The sequence below is a fragment of the Mirounga leonina genome, unplaced genomic scaffold, assembly GCF_011800145.1.
Source record: "Mirounga leonina isolate KUSES-001 unplaced genomic scaffold, KU_Mleo_1.0 Mir_174, whole genome shotgun sequence".
Taxonomy (NCBI): domain Eukaryota; kingdom Metazoa; phylum Chordata; class Mammalia; order Carnivora; family Phocidae; genus Mirounga; species Mirounga leonina.
This window is the reverse complement of record NW_023270451.1, coordinates 75,142,274-75,158,026: the sequence shown is the minus strand read 5'-3', so window position 1 is coordinate 75,158,026 and position 15,753 is coordinate 75,142,274. Positions and strand designations below refer to the sequence as shown.

Genomic DNA, 15,753 nt, shown 5'->3' with positions numbered 1-15,753 from the left:
AGTTAAATGAAAGACAAAGAAAACCATGAGGCTGGTGATATATTTCCTAGTTGTTTTAAGAGTAGGTCTCGCCCTCCTGGCTGCTTTTGAATGTTTTGCCTCATTTCCCTTGATCCGCCTCCCGCGATACAGGGTGATGCTTTTTGCTGGGCGAGGCCAGCCGCCGCCTTTGGCTGCTCTTTTGCTAGGACCTGCATGAGGACAGCCACTAAGTTTATTTGTACATCTCACCACAGGACAAAATCCACATTTCCAGTCAAGAGTTGAATACTCCAGTTTAACACGTTGTGAAAAATCTTTTGGCCCAGATAAATGTTTGCTATGAGTACTCCTTTCTCTAAATTGAGACCTTGCTCCCGGAAGCCCAAGAATTCATTAAGCCGTAATTAGCCACGGTCACTGATGATTTAAAATGCAGTAATAAAGGAAAAGTTTATCCTGGGCTTTGAATGCACTGTTGGGTCTGTCCTATGGTTGGCTTTTTATAGCTTTGGCTTTAAAATGATTCTTCCATTTCATCTGATGGCTGCCTTTCCTTCAGCCAGCCCTTCGTGCAAGCAGGGTAAGAGCTGTTATCCACGCTCCCAGTGCTGCGGGCCGTGGCATCTGTCCCAGGGGCATCGGGGAGAATCCCACACCATCTCAGACCACTGTTTCAGTTAGGAGGCCCCAGGCTTCCCTGTAAAGGGCTGGCTTCATCAGTCATCAGTGGGAAGGGACAGCAAGCACTCTTGAAAGGTGTCTTTGCTTTAAGAAACCCAGAGTACTCCAGAAGGGGGGATTCTCTCATTCTTTTGTTAGCTGATGAGGTCACAGGAATTCACTTTGATTAGCCACCTAAACTTAGGACCCAGATAACTTTATCAAAGGTATGCAGCAGTGGTACCAAGATCTAAACTCAGCCAATCCCCTGTTCCGATGCAGACGCACCAATCCTAACACCATCTCATCTACTCTTCCAGTGTCTCACAGAGGGACAGGTCTTGTAGTTTCCATTTTACTGAACAAAGCCCAGGTTTGACTTCCAGACACCTGACATAGGGCAGGGAGCACCCTTGATTCTTTTACCTCTCACTTGGCATTGTATCTTTGGTATGGCCGGAGATGTGCCAGGAGATGTTCATGTGCCCTTGTTTTATTTGTATCATTGTCACGGAGACTTTGTTAGTATGTATCTCATTGCCATTGGACTGATTTTTATTGTGGCTCTGCCATCTGTGGCTTGGCCCCTGTTGATAGTAACCTTTTCTTTTTTTTTCTTTTAGAGAGAGCTCCAGAGTGAGTGTATGGGGGGAGGGGCAGAGAGAGAGAATCTTTAGCAGGCTTCATGCCCAGCATGGAGCCCGATGTGGGGCTCGATCTCACGACCCTGAGATCATGACCTGAGCTGAAATCAAGAATCAGACTCTTAACCAACTGAGCCACCCAGGCACCCCCATAGTAACCTTGTCTTATCTAATGGTGGACGTATCTCTTCATTGGGCTGTTGTTGATATGATGTCAATGTCCCTGGGTTTAAGAAAAATCTACCTAACTAAGGTATTTAGGTTATTGATTTTATTAGGTTATCAACGAGGGTACCATGTTGTCATGCACTGGAAAGTCCATGAACTACAGAATCAGGTTTTAGTTTACAGGTGAGGTCTTCAACTTATGACAGTTGTTTGGTATCTCAATATATGGAGTTCCTAGAACTCAATCAGTGGGTGCTCAGTCACTGTTAATTTCCTTTCCTTATGACAAAAATGAGTGTTTCTGTTGCATGAATGAATATATATGAACTTCCCAGACTTGATTGGATCATAGAAATCTGTTTAGATTTGGGCTGGACGAGCTCAATCACTTCCCTTGGGTGAAATCACTCGGAGTTGCTGATGGATGGGCTTCAGAGTGTCATCATTTGCACCATCAGCTCAGTTCACCTTCACTGATCCGAGGAGGAGAAGCAGCAAATAGCATATGATCAATCACTGTTGCTTTCAACCAACATTTCAAGCTAAAAAAAAAATCTATTTTAAAACTACATGTTTGCTCATCTCAAAGAGTGGGATTATAAACTGTTAGAAATCAGGGACCATTAAACAACTATTTACATTTGCAGTGGATTCAGAATGTAATTATCTTGAGTTTGGAGATGTGCTGCTGAATGCCAAGTAAACTGCCATGCAACTGGAAAACGTCAAGCCTTCCCTGCTCACCCAGCCAGACTTCAATGGCCCTTCTTCCAAACTTGTAGCACTTTACCTCCATAGTTAGGGGTCCCAACTTGAGGCTAAGACATCCTGCCGCTGGTGTTTAGGTGTGTCTGGTCTATTAGAGGTCCGCTTTCGGGGGGCACAATGGAGCCTCCTGGGAGACTCTTCAGCCTAGGGAAGGGGGTACCAGGGCTAGTTTTCTCAACGATAAATTTGAAGGGAGGCGTGATTCCAAGTAATTTGTGGATTTGGTTTTCTTGGTGTTTCACACTCTAAAGATGGAGCAGGGAGCAGGGAACAGGCAGGAAGGATGTGTAGGATGGGCGTGGGTGAATAAGGTTGGTTGGTAAAATAGGGAATTTGGTTTCACTTTAAAATCACCTTAGGACTTGGGAGCAAAGGGAAGTGGCTTCGGTAACATCTGGAAAGCTGCACAGAGCACAGCTGAGCTTGAGCACCTCAGGCTGCCAGCTTTAAGACATGGTTCCTCAGCAGCAAGCGAGGAAACTGGGAGGCCCCTTCCCACAGTCTAGCAGGCAACAAAAACGTGAATCAGTACCACAGAGGGAGGCCAGAATACGAGAGAAAAGGGTTTGTGCCCTATGGTCAAGTACAGGTCTTATCTGTGGGCGCACCTGTATCTGTTCTAGGAATCCCAAAATACAGCAGAGAGAACCCAGTGAAGGCTTCGGGGCCAGCACCACAGATGGTGGTCAATAAAATGTAAGCTACTGCCAGCCACATAGCAGCACCGTGAGAATGAATGCTCACCCAGGAAGTGGGTGTGCATTAGGTCGCTTAGCGCCCAGTTTTGGAAAGACAGCTATGCTAGCAGCTGAGAATGGAGTGCTCTTCAAAAGAGCTGGGGGAAAAAGCTTGCTGAATTATATGATCTCTTTTTTCCCCTTTTTTCTCAGCTTTATTGAGGTATAATTGACAAAATTGTTAGGTATTTAAAGCATACATGATGATTTGATATACGCGTACATTGTGAAAGTAATCCTCATAGTAATTAATGCATCCATCACCTCACGTTTACCTTTTTTTGTTTTTAATTTTCTAGTGAGTGCATTTTAGTTCAACTCTCTTAGCAAATTTCAGTCATCCCATACAGCGTGACAGAGTAGCGTTACTATGTTGTACATTAGATCCTGCGACCTTATTTATCTTATGGCTAAAAGTTTGTATTCTTTTACTGGCCTCTCCCTATTTCTCCCAACCCCCAGCCCTGGGCAACTACTTTTCTACTCTTGAGTTCAACTTAAAAAAAAAAATTTTTTTTTTTTTTTAAGGTTCCATATATAAGTGATACCATATGGTGTTTTTCTTTCTCTATTTGGCTTATTTCACTTAGTGTAATGCCCTCCAGGTTCATCATCCATATTGTCACAGATGACAGGCTCTCTGCAAGAGGAATTTAAAATAATCATGCTATCAGTATTTCTCAGCCTTGAGTAACGTACAGAACCTTTTAAAGAACATGTTGCCTGAATATACAGAAACCAGGTCCAAACAACTGTGATTATACTTCTAGATAACAATGAACAAAAAAATGTACAAGGTACTAAAAAGACCTCCATATTATAGAATTTAAATTAATGATATTGATTAATGGGATGAATGATTTTGTTTTGCTGAAGTTTACCAGGACCACACAGTATTGGTTTTGTTGTTGTTGTTGTTGTTTTGGTTTTTTGGGGTTTTTTTGTTTTGTTTTGTTTTTTGAGTTCAGAAGGCTTCTGCCCCAAGTGCTGTGGGCTGCCCCAATTCCGTCCCCACTCTTAGCCAGCTAGCTGCTGACAGCAGTGTCATCCTATGGCCAACCTGTCCCTGCTTGGCTTAACCCCCAGGAGAACTCGTGTCATTGGCGCTTGTCAGGGTGGAAGCTGTAAACTCTGGAAAGACTAGCTAGTCCTTCTAGTACTTGAAAGCTCTTCAGGAGGTAGATTGTGTCTAGAGGCAGGTTCTCTGGGAGAGCCCAGAATTCTGCAAATGAGTGATGTGCTGATGTTTCCCAATGAGCTTGTCTGGCTTTCTGATGTGACATCACAGCATGAATTTTTTGAAAATTTCTAAGACTCAAGAAAAAGCATCTGCTTATAAAATCGTTCCACTTTGCCATGTGCATGGGGCTTGGGGAAAGGAGTGAGACGAAGAGGAGCTTCAGCTCTAGGCTGCTCACACGGATTTATCCCAGAGGCTCTGATTCAGGAGGCTGTGTTGTAAGATCCTTTTCTGCGGCTTGCAGTGTTCAGAATTTGCAAAGAATGTCACCATCTGCTCTCTCTGTGACCTGATGTCACACAGACCAGAATATAGGATTCTCATCCCAAACCCTTCCCTTTTAAGGGTATGCACAGTTGTCCAATTTTAGGGAGAGAACAACTCTTTTTTGCTCCTGCTCCCTGCCTCTTCCTGGAGAAAGATCGGAGTCTGTAAGGGAGGATGGTTTCCGAGATCCCTGGCTCTGAGCATGCGTCCAGTTGAGCAGACTTCTTTGCTCTGTCATATTTTGGCTTCATTTCTGATTGTAGAGATGCCATGAGCCTACAAAGACCACGGGTATGAGGTGCCCCTGGCTGTTTGCCTCCCCTGCCATTCTTGTTCTTGCTCTCTTTCTCCTCAAGTTTGCCATCTGAGTGACTGTGGCTCACGGATACTTCCACCATGTCCAATGACAGCCACCACCTCTGGCCATTCCTTCAGTTCTCTGCTTTTCTTCTTTGTTACGTCTTCTTCAGCGTTTCCCTTCTCGTACATAGGTAAATGAGTTCTCCTGGTACCACCATCACCCACCCATCGAATTGTTCTTTTTGTTTTTTGTTTTGTTTTGTCTCAGTGGCTGACAGATAAGTCCCAGCATGTCAGGGATAATTTGGGGCATTCGCCTCTTACTCAGAACAGCACAAGAACTGGACAGGCTATTAAAGTGGGGGGGGCTCATTCCAAACTCTGGGGAGCTCTGCATCACTGGTGCTCGAAGGCATTGGCGTCCGTATCTCCCTCCAAACAAGACTTTCCCTCGGCTCTGTGTGTTCAAATTCAGACACGAAGCTACAGCAGCTTCCCCGGGACACGGGGGCAGATGTCACCTGAAAGCACTCTCTTCTGATTCAGACTCTCCTCATGGCTTTTATTTGCTGTGTTTGCAGAACTCTCCTGCAGCAACTACAGAAGCTTCAGACTTTGGTGATGGGCAAGGTTTCGCGCACCTGCAAGTTGGCGGGCACGCAGACTGGCACGTGCCTCATGGTGAGTTTCCCAAAGGGACAGTGCCGCAAGTGCCCTGCCCTCCCCCTCCCAAGTCTCCAGGCTCTCCCCAATTTGCCATGTCCAAATGGGGTTGGAGGAGCGATGAAGCTCACTCTAAGGCAGTTCCTTTGCTCTGATGTTACAGGGGTTGACCTGTTGGTGCAGTCTGGCCTGATGAAGGGGAGTCTGGGTGTTGTAGGGCTAGAGGTTTGCTCTGTGGATCGTGGAACTGACAGCTCCCTCTGCTCTCTCCTCCCCCTGCAGGTGGTTGTGCTATGCTTTGCTGTTGCATTTGGCAGCTTCTTTCAGGGCTACGGGCCCTATCCTTCTGCCACCAAGATGGCTCTGCCCAGCCAGCATTCTGTGCAGGAGCCGTATACAGCCTCTGTCGGTAAGACAGCACTCGGCAACTTGTAAAGCATCTTGTTTCAGTTCTCTGGAGCTTTTTGAAAGCTCAACTTTCTGAAGGAAGCCTTCTGAGAAAGTCTTATCTTTAAAAAGTGGTAAAAGTGTAGCTTCTCTATTGAAGGGAGGGAAGAAGGACACGGGGGTGGGGTCTGGTTCCTAGGCGTCTGGGCCCCTTCTTGTACCCCTCACCCACTGGCCTGAGGCACCACTGGGAATTCTCTAGAGAAGAGTACAGTTTCCAAACTCTTGCTCTAGACTATGTTCCCTGGCAAATTCTGAGGTCTCCTTTTGAGCTCTGATAAGGGAGAGGGATGTGGATTTGGTCGGGGAGGGGAGTAGATGGAGGGGAGCATTAAGCTTTCCGTGACATTTTCTACTTGCACTCAGTGGAATTATATGTTACCGTAGTAAGAATTCGTGAAATGAATCTGTCTTACAAAACATTATGACCAAGATCTAGAGAATTTAGAGACTCAAGTGTTAGAGGTGTGATAACCTCACCTAGATCAATGGTCCCTCTTAAGTATGTAGGAAATAATGAAGTGGCTTGTGGGGATCATAATATATACATGAATACACATATACACTAATAAGAACAAGTGTGAAGTTGGGGGTACCAGATTCGGGGTAGGCACAGTTTTGTAGTTCTGAAAGGTCTCTGGTCTTCACCAGGTGGTTATATCTCTGCCAGGTTTATGACAGAAATCCTAGCATTTCAACCACATAATTTCAGTGATCTCTTGGGAAATTCTTTTTTTTCCATAAGGGAATGGATCTGTAAATTTAAATGGAAGCCAATGAGAGTAGAGTTTCTATGTTGTAGAAAATTGCTGCAGAGCCATCTAGCTCTGCAACTATCCTATAAAACAAAGAAACTGTCTCTCTCATTTGATTTATGGCTTTGGCTTTGTGGCTTCTCTCCGGTTTCTAAATGAAAATGCCATTTTCTGCCCTTGTACCTTCTCTCCATGCAAGACCAACTCATTGGAAATGTTTCTTATTTTAGCTGGTCTGGACATCTCCAAGCATTTGACTTCCATTCTTCATGAATTGTTTCCCCCAGATGGTTTTGGGTGGGCAAGGAGGGGAGTTTTATTTTCAAAGCACTGGGGGTGGCAGTTTGCTTCATGTTTATTTGCTTTTCTATTGTTCTTCCAGCACTGTATAATTGGTATAATTTTTCAATGCACACAACTCTGAAACCCTGAAGCCTTTATGGAAAGCCAACTCCAGCTGGCACCCTCAGTTCTGGGCAAAAGAACCCACACATTCTCATCTGCTCCCGGCCCTGGGCGTTGAGTGAGGGGATGGGATAAACCCTATGGTCTTTCCCTAACACCTGTTACTTTGCTCTGTCCTCAGTGAAATCCAGGAATCTGCTGATCTACGAGGAACATTCTCCCCTGGAGGAGCCGTCCAGCCCAGCCTCAGCTGGGGAGCTTGGGCATTGGGACAGAGGGTCCTCTCTGCTCAGAGCATCAGGGTTGGAGACCAGGCCTGATGTGGATCTCCCCCATTTCATTATCTCCAATGAGACCAGCCTGGAGAAATCAGTGCTGTTGGAGCTACAGCAGCACTTGTGAGTCAAGTACACACAGATGCAACTCCCCTAATGCGCTGATGATGGGTTGTGAGTCAGCAACCTGGAATGTGGGGTGTAGACTTTCCCATAGGCCCAGTCCAGCCCCTGGGCTCTTTCAGGACCTATTTCTGGGACCCCGGGACTCTGGAGAGTCTGCTACTTGCTAACAGCTGCCCTTAGCAGAGACGGGGGGTGGGGGAGACCTAGGATGAGCTGCCCCCATGTCTGCTTTGTCCCTGGAGAGGTGGCGGCTCCAGGAAGTGGGCAAAGGGCTTGACTCCCTCCTTCCTCCCCTCAAAGCCTCGTAGGTAAACATGCAGCACGGCCTTAGCAGTGCGCTTGCCATGCAGATGCAGCCTTAGGACACCTGCCCTACCTTCCTTCCAACTAGAGATACATATATGTTATGCTGTTTGCCAATATAGAGTTTTATGATTTTATGTAAATAAACATGTATTAATTATAATTACATATTGACATTGAGGGACATCATTCGAGAGGCACTGTGCGTAGACATGTTTCTATATTGAAAGTAACACTGGGTTCCAATTCTCCGTGAGTTGTTTCTTTTAGATCGTTAGTGGGGAAAGTCTTTTGGGAAACATAAAGGCTTATAGGATGGCCAGATACTGTTATTGTGCTGGGGCGGGGGGGGTGGTTCCTGAAAATGCCAGACAGCACAGGAAGGAGGGTCTGCGTGCACACTCCTGGCAATGCATTGGCGTGGGTGGGGATCTCGCTGAACTCACCCCTGTGCTTCCCAGAAATGATGCTATTCCAATGCAGGTGCGCCCACTTGAAGATTCTACTTCAAATTCTGCAGCTTTTTTCCCCTAAAGCTGTGGGGAAGGTTCATAATTACATGTACTTTTATATGTTTACATAATACACGCATATTGGACTTTTACTGGCAGCTATGCAAATGTGATATATAAATCCTTTTAAGTACTTCAAGAGGCTAGGCATTATTATTTCCATTGTAGAGAAATTTGTAGAAGTGCCACTGGGAGCTATGGAAGACTCAGCTGCTTGGTTACGTGGCTCATGCCACAAGTCCTCTCCCCTCTTGGCTCAACTGTTCAGGGACCCATTGAAACCCTCACTTGTTTTGGGATGTCTCCCTGACACCAAAGCCCTCAGCCCTCTGAGTGCCTAGAGACTTTCTAGGCTGTTACACAATTTAATAACATGTTTATTTTCTGTTATATGTTTAGTGTTATTTCAACTTAGCTTTTTTTTTTTTTTTTTTAATTTATCTGAATGATTAGTATTCTAGACCAGGGATCAGGCTTTATCCTTTTATTCTCTTCTTTCCAGAGTCTAGCATAAGGCTAACCATCCTCTGTAGATACATTCAGTTAAAGCAATTAGAACAAGAACCCGCTTGGGCCCACCCACAAAGTTGACAAGGTTGCAGTCATGGAATGATGGTATTGTACTCCCAGGCGTGAGAATCGTAGTTGTCAATTGGTGGCTAAGACTCTTTCCTTTTGGTATCTTTCCAGGGTCAGCGCCAAACTGGAGGGGAACGAGACACTAAAAGTTGTAGAACTCGACAGAAGAGTGAACGCCACCTTCTAAAGAGGCTGTCTCCACCTCCCTCTTTCTCTTCACTCTGCTTTCCCATCCCCAAACCACCTCTGTCATAAGCTTTTCCTTTTTGCCTTTGATCTGGATAAAGACATGGGCGAGCGGTCGTGGCTTTGGATGCGAGGACAGCCTGGGATTTCCACCTGCGGTGAGAGAGCACCTTCCCCTCCATTCCATGCCCCCCTGAAGAGGGGAGCCCGGCATCCCTCCCTCCCTCCTGTTTACCGCCATAGGAAATTATTTTAGGATCGTGGCTGGGACAAGCAGGCTCGTTTCTACCAATAGTGCCAAAGAGATACTGCCTGATTTTCATTGTGGGGTGCGACCACCTCTTTGAAGAAGAGATGACTCTTGTTCGTGTGAGACCCCAGACTCCAGCCACAAAAATACCAGAATGCCTGCTGGGATCTGGCAAAGCACTGACTGACGCCCTGCCTTCCTCAGCCTTGCGCTCCCGTGTGTCTGCCCCCGACAACCCGGAGGTGCCAGTGCCTTCAGTGAGCACCCCTGACACTCTGCCCCATCAGAGCCCTCGCAGATCGTCCTCCCCGCACTGGAGCGAGGGCTCCCCCTTCCCCATTCTCAGGCCGCAAGTGCAATGCCTGAAAGAATCAGGCTTTTCTACTCCAGGCGAACCTGCCCCATCTTGTTGCTTGTAGGGCATCCCCACAACCTGCGTCCCCACGTACCCATAGGTCTGCCTCCCTGGCTTCTCCTCCCCATTTGTAAATAGTATTTATTAGCTCGCTGAGGCTTCCCCACTAGCAATCACACTGAAAAGATCCGATGCCTCCCTCCAAAGTGGCCTTTGGAGCTAGAAGGGCACCCTAAGCTCTGGGATCCCCAATCCTCCAGATGGTGTTTTTTTTTTTTTTTTTACATTTTCTTCTTCTTTTTCTTCCTCTTCCTCTTCCTCCTCCTTCTTCACCTGGAGGCCTATCATTGTAATTGGGAAGTCCCCTTAAGAGCTTGTGTCCTCCTACAGAATGAAGTCAGAGGGAAATGCCTTAATCAGGTCTGCGGCTCTGTGGTCAGAGGCTTTTTCTGTCCTGTTCCCATAAGAGAAGGGAATCCTTGTCCCTGACAACAGGCATTTCGGACAGCCTTGCTGGCTTGCCTCTCCACACCTGCTCCTAGCCCCCTCCTCCCCACCCCCACACCCCACTTCTGCTTTACCCTCCTCTTCTGCCTCAACACAGGGGGCCTGAGGCCTGGGGTTGGAGTAGGTGACATTTGTGTATCCACAGTCTTACCTTTTATATTATAGTCAGGTTTGGCTACTTTGCAGCTTACCCAAAGAGATACAACCTAACCCCCCAACCTACATTTTTTTGTTTGTTTGTTTAATGATTAAAAGTAACTTTTGTAGTTTAAAAAATTCTTTCTTCTTTCATACAAATAAGAAATGGAAATTGCCTTTTCATTGTATAATGTAGAAGATTCACTTTAAGTGTTTTTCCCTAGCTTGTGAAAGATTTTGTGTAAGAAATTTGCTTACATTTTGTATTTTATATTTAGTAGTAGCTGAAGGACCTTTAGCTTTAACTCCTCTCTCTCTCTCTCTCTCTTTGGTCTACACTGTCATTGAAACCTGTACTTACAAGTGATTAAGCCCATACCTGGGCCTTCCATTCCATAGTAGATGCAGGATTTGGTGTCATTAGTATTTTTCCATCATACCTCATAAGCAGATCCCTGCTTTGTCGGCCTAGGTACATCTGGGGCTCGCCATGAGTGATTCCCCTCTCTCTCTCTCTGCTGTGATGGAGAGAGTTGCAGACTAGGAGATGCCAAGTGTGTCTTCTCATCCATGTGTAAAGCTGGATTGGGGCTGCCGCTGTCTGCAGTTTCAGGGCCCCTTACATTGGCCAGGGAGAGCAGAGGCCGTGTGAGCTGTGTAGGAAGAGGGCTTACTAATGTGCCCCTTGCCCCTGCTTCTCTCCTCTCCATTCCCTCCTTCTCTTCAGCTCTAGATTTTCCTGGGCCTGGCTGGTGTCAGGTAGCCACGGGCCACTGCTGACCCATCCTTCTCTTTAAAATGCCATGTAAGTATCAAGCACAGGTACCTGTGGGGGCCTACAGAGGTAAAAAAGAATGAGCTCAAGTAGTGTTTGGTCAATGAGAAAGGAAAGTTTTATATTTAAGGGCAGAAGTGTGAGCATGGGTCAGCCCACCCACCTGCTGCAGTGGAACCAGATCAGGTTTTGAAGGCTGCTGGATTAGCCAGGGGTGGGAAACCTGCTCTTCTGAATGAGGCGGGAGAAGGGACTGGCCAGCAAAAGTCCAGTACCTGTCCTTAGTACCTTGAGGATTTTATTTTCTCCCCTACCTGCCTTTGCTTGTCATCTCCATCTCTGGATCTCCAAACAGCAGGCTGTTTTCTCTGGGAAGCTCTTCTTCCAGAACTGAAGCTCTATCTGGAGACAGGAGACATCAGCCTGGGAGCTCAAATGGCCATGTTAAGGGGGTTCCAAGAACCAACCTTGCTGCTATTTTGCAAAAAAAACCTCTGCCCTCCACTCCCTGTTTGGGCAAGTCAAGGGAATAAACACATATCCCTTTAGGAGGATGCCATGGGGTCAAGAGGACACAGAAAAGTCGGATAATGCCAAGTAATTAAGGGATGTGTGCTCGTTTGCTGGATTTGCTTTCCCCCATAGAGCAGTCCCATAGACCAGTCAGTAATGCCTGGTTAACCCTGAAGATTTCAAATAGAGGCAGACATTGGCTTCTGAACTTCAGTTTTGAATACTATGAGACTATTAGCATCACCGTAAACCATAAATAATAAATAGGCTACTCATAAAGACATTAATTCTATTTTTCATCAGGTAAACAGTGTTTCATCTCCCCTGTCTTTGATTACTCTGGTGAAGGAGATGTCTTGCAAACATTCCGAGAACAAGCACTTTTTCACTGGCTGAGCCCCGAGTAACCCAGCCCCCCCCCCCCCCCCCCCCCCCCCCCCCCCCCCCCCACCAGCTTGGCCCTTTCCACAGCTCTTAACTCTGTGCTTAGAAATGGATGCTGGAGATGAAAGGCCTCGGTGCCAGTTTAAGAAAGAATTTCTGTGAAGTGTTAGGACTCTGGAGCCTCGGTCACATAAAGAGAGTGTTATGTAAATATCTGACAGCTGAACTAGGTTGCTCCTTTTGTGTGTGGGGGGGGGGCTGAGGTTTGACACCAGCGTAGGCAAAATTAGATAACCTTTTTGCTAATTAAAATGATTTTGATTTGGAGAACTAATTTGTAGGTTGTGAGAGCAGCTTTTAGCTCAACTTATTTACAAACCAACTATAATTACCATTTTTTTTTTTCTTCCTAAATCTCTCAGTTTAGCCTGAATGCCAAAAGGGGGTGGTGAATCTCCTGTGCCCATAGAGCGGGAGTGTTGAAGTGATTCATCTTTATTCTAGCCTTGAGGCGGTGTCCAGAATTTTGGTCACATGTGTTTCATTAAAATTTTTCAACACTTATGGCTCCTTTCCTCCATGGCCTCAGACCAAGCAAAACCACAAAGAGAGCATCAGAGGCATCTTGGAGCCTGCTCTTGAGCACACATGTCCTATGGGGCGTGTACTTGAGCACGACGCATAAATGGAGACCTCCTGCTCTTTGTGGAGGAAATGGACCATCCGTGCTGGTCTTGCTCACGTCGGGGAGATTGGAGACCGAGGAGAAGGGCTTTTGGCCTCCCCCTTGTCTGCATGAGTCACTGCTTTGGTTCTATCGAATCCAGGCTGATGGGACCTGTGAAACCATTAGCAGGTAGTGCTCTAGTGAGAGCCATTTCATTTGAATGCTTTTCCGCTGAGACAATTAGGAGAAATGTGATAGCATGAGCCCCTCTGGGAGGCCAGTTACAGGAGCGAGTGGGAGGCTGTGAAGGAGCCAGAGACGGATTTCACATTTCCCATTCAGTCAGTCCGTCAGTCCGTCAGTCAGTCCTAGGACTTTTCAGTTTTACTGAGGCAGAGTTCTGCATGGAGCCCTAGGGATTGTTGGGGAGTCAGGGGTCTGAGGAGATTTCGTCAATCAATAGCTATTCAAAAGACAAAAGAGCTAGGTCTCTCTCTCTGTCTCTCTCTCTCTCTCCCTCCCTCTTTCTGACACACACACAAATTTCCCCCTTGTTTCAAACACTCGTCTGCCTTAAATGTGCCTTTTATATATCCTCCAGGATAACTGAAGATTCTGTTGTCCCTGGGAGATGTTACAGATAGCCTTGTAGTATTAGACTGAAGTGGGTGTGGGGAAAGAACATTTTCCGGAGGCCCGAAAACGGTTTCCTAAATGTGAGCCACGATCAGATTTGCACATCGGGAGAAAAGAAATGAGGTTTTGTCCATTAGGAAAATCCCGTTTTGTAGAGCTGCAGTCAACATCTAAAACTGGCCAGCCTGGATTAAAGTTATTATAAATCCTCACAGCAGAACATGTTCTCAGGGCCAAGGAATCTGGCCCATTCGGGGATTGATGCTCCTTCTCTCTGTGGCCAAAGAGCCTGCACTTAGCACAGGACAAATCTAGGTGTTGTTTCATTTTGTTCTTTTGGGGCATCATAATTCAGGAACACTTTAGTTTTGTCTTGGTTTTGAGAAGGAAGGGAGATAATATTTCTTGAGCCCTTATTAAGTGCTGCGTACTGTGCTTAATACATTTTGGCTTTTAATTTTATCGAGAAAACAGGGCAACTAGCTACTAGGAGATAGATAAACCACTAAGTGATATGGGAAGTGCAGTTTGTGGGTTTGGTTAGGCAGAACTTTCCGGGAACTTGTAAGGTTGTCCAGGCAGGAAACACAGTGTCCATTCCCTCTGCTGGGCCCACTGTGCAATGTTAGTTCTTTGCTTCCTGTTGGAGGTATCCACCCGACGCTCATGTCCTGTCTTGTTCATCTAGTCTTCTGTGAATTCCAGCTAGCAGGCTTTGCATCCTGGAAAAGAAAAAACAGGGATTTTAGCTCTGTTCCTCCTCTCCTGTCTTTGCTCACCAGCTAAGTGAGAACGTGAACTTTTTGCACCACGGACCCATGGCCTGCACTGCTTAGAGCCTCTCCCTTGCAGATAAAATGCTTTGTGAGTCTATGGAAAACACCTGCACACCTTGACGAATCGTGAGGGACCCTATTGAAACAATGCTGAGCAGACCCTAGACTATAATCAACCGTGAGCTTTAATGTCTGTGCTGACAGGCTGGACCTCTCCTCTCTTTTGTAATAGTTCTATAGACTAGCAGTGTTTAAGTCTAAATGGATTGTGAGTCTATTACCTGTCATATTGTGCTGGGGTTTTTTTTTTTATGGCTTTTTATTCTTTATCATAGCTAAGTAAATGCCTAAAATTAAAAAAAAAAAAAAAGCTTTGTAGGGTACTTGTACTTAGTTTGGAAAAAAAGATGAACTGAAATTGTTATGCTTTTGTATTTCCATTTCTTGCGAATAAAAATATTTTTTCTTAATTAGTAAAATGTTGTCCAGTCTTTAAAATTCTGGTAATCTGGTTTTAAAAGCATTTTGCTTTTCTGAGGAGCGTGGCTTTTGTATATGTGCGCCTAACCATTCTTTTCTGATTATCTAGTTGAACTGACAGAAGAGCCTCCGACCGGCAATTTGTCTGATAGCTAGGACTGAAATCCAAGCCTCCGTTGGAGGAATATTGAGAAATGTAATTTTTTCTCAGTCAGTCACAGGAAGAAAAACAGCGTTCTCTAGAGACTTTTGCCGCCTGACTGCTGTGTTCGTTGTCTACTACAACTATGCGCTAACTAGATTACAGAATTCTTCCGATTTGAGACTGCTTTCCCCATCTCAGGATGCTGGGGAATATGGTCTGGGCTGGAGCCAGGAGAGAAGGCTTTTTCTTCAGATGGACAGTTGCAGGGAAAGCCTAGCCCAGCATTGTGCTCCAGAAATCCTAATGAAATGGTTGATAAAGGTCAATGCACTCAAGCAGAATCATCATCATTCCATTGCAATTTCAGCGTTCAAATTTAATTTTCTCCACTCAGAGAGAGTGGGGCTTCATTTAGCCTCAAAAAGAGTACCCAGGATATTCAGAGATGAAGGCCATGGACTGCGCTTATCTGCAAAACTACCTTTTTTTTCTTTTTTTTTTTAAAGCAGCATGACTATCCCTGCTTTGGGTTCAAGGGTGCATTAATCTCCTGCTGCCTTTCCCCTCTGAGCACCTTGACCTTCTCTTCTATTCAAACACAAGGGGGCCTCTCCCTGTAAAAACTTTTAGTAACACATTTTCCCTCTTTTTTCTTTATATTGGGAGCCTATTATGGAAGCCCTCTTTTCGACATGCTGGTATCTGTCCAGCGATGAGTGGAGGACGCAAATACTCACTGATTTGAGAACGTTCTGTATTAATCGTGCCTTTATATTTTCTGTATTCCTAATGCTTTGGCATCTGGGGCTTTGCAGACCCAGGAGGGACTGCCCCTCCCAGGGCTAGCCAATTCCTAGACAGTAAAGGACTTGCCTACAAGCCCAACTTTCATATGCAAAGCAACCAATCCAGAGCCCATAGCCCAACCAGCCTGAGGGGCCAATTGCCCCTCGCCATCAGTCACCCCAGGGCCCAGTACCAGACAGCCAGAGACCGTCTCTATACATATATGTGTGTGTATATATATATACACACACATATATATCTTATGTATCTATCTATCTGAGTTAAAACTCAATCCTGAGAATTCCAGGGAAAAGAATATGGCAG

General features: G+C 45.8%; 1 protein-coding gene across 1 annotated transcript in view; it reads left to right on the top strand.

Annotated features, from left to right (window-relative positions):
- Nucleotides 1–14,241, top strand: part of CREB3L2 (cAMP responsive element binding protein 3 like 2) — a 108,919-nt gene extending 94,678 nt beyond the window's left edge. Inside the window, exons 9-12 of the mRNA XM_035021184.1 lie at nucleotides 5,348–5,447; nucleotides 5,712–5,838; nucleotides 7,218–7,434; nucleotides 8,943–14,241. Coding sequence (XP_034877075.1) covers nucleotides 5,348–5,447; nucleotides 5,712–5,838; nucleotides 7,218–7,434; nucleotides 8,943–9,018 — 520 coding nt within the window. The 3' untranslated portion in view covers nucleotides 9,019–14,241. The remainder of the gene's footprint in view (nucleotides 1–5,347; nucleotides 5,448–5,711; nucleotides 5,839–7,217; nucleotides 7,435–8,942) is intronic.
- The last annotated feature ends 1,512 nt before the right edge of the window (nucleotides 14,242–15,753 follow it).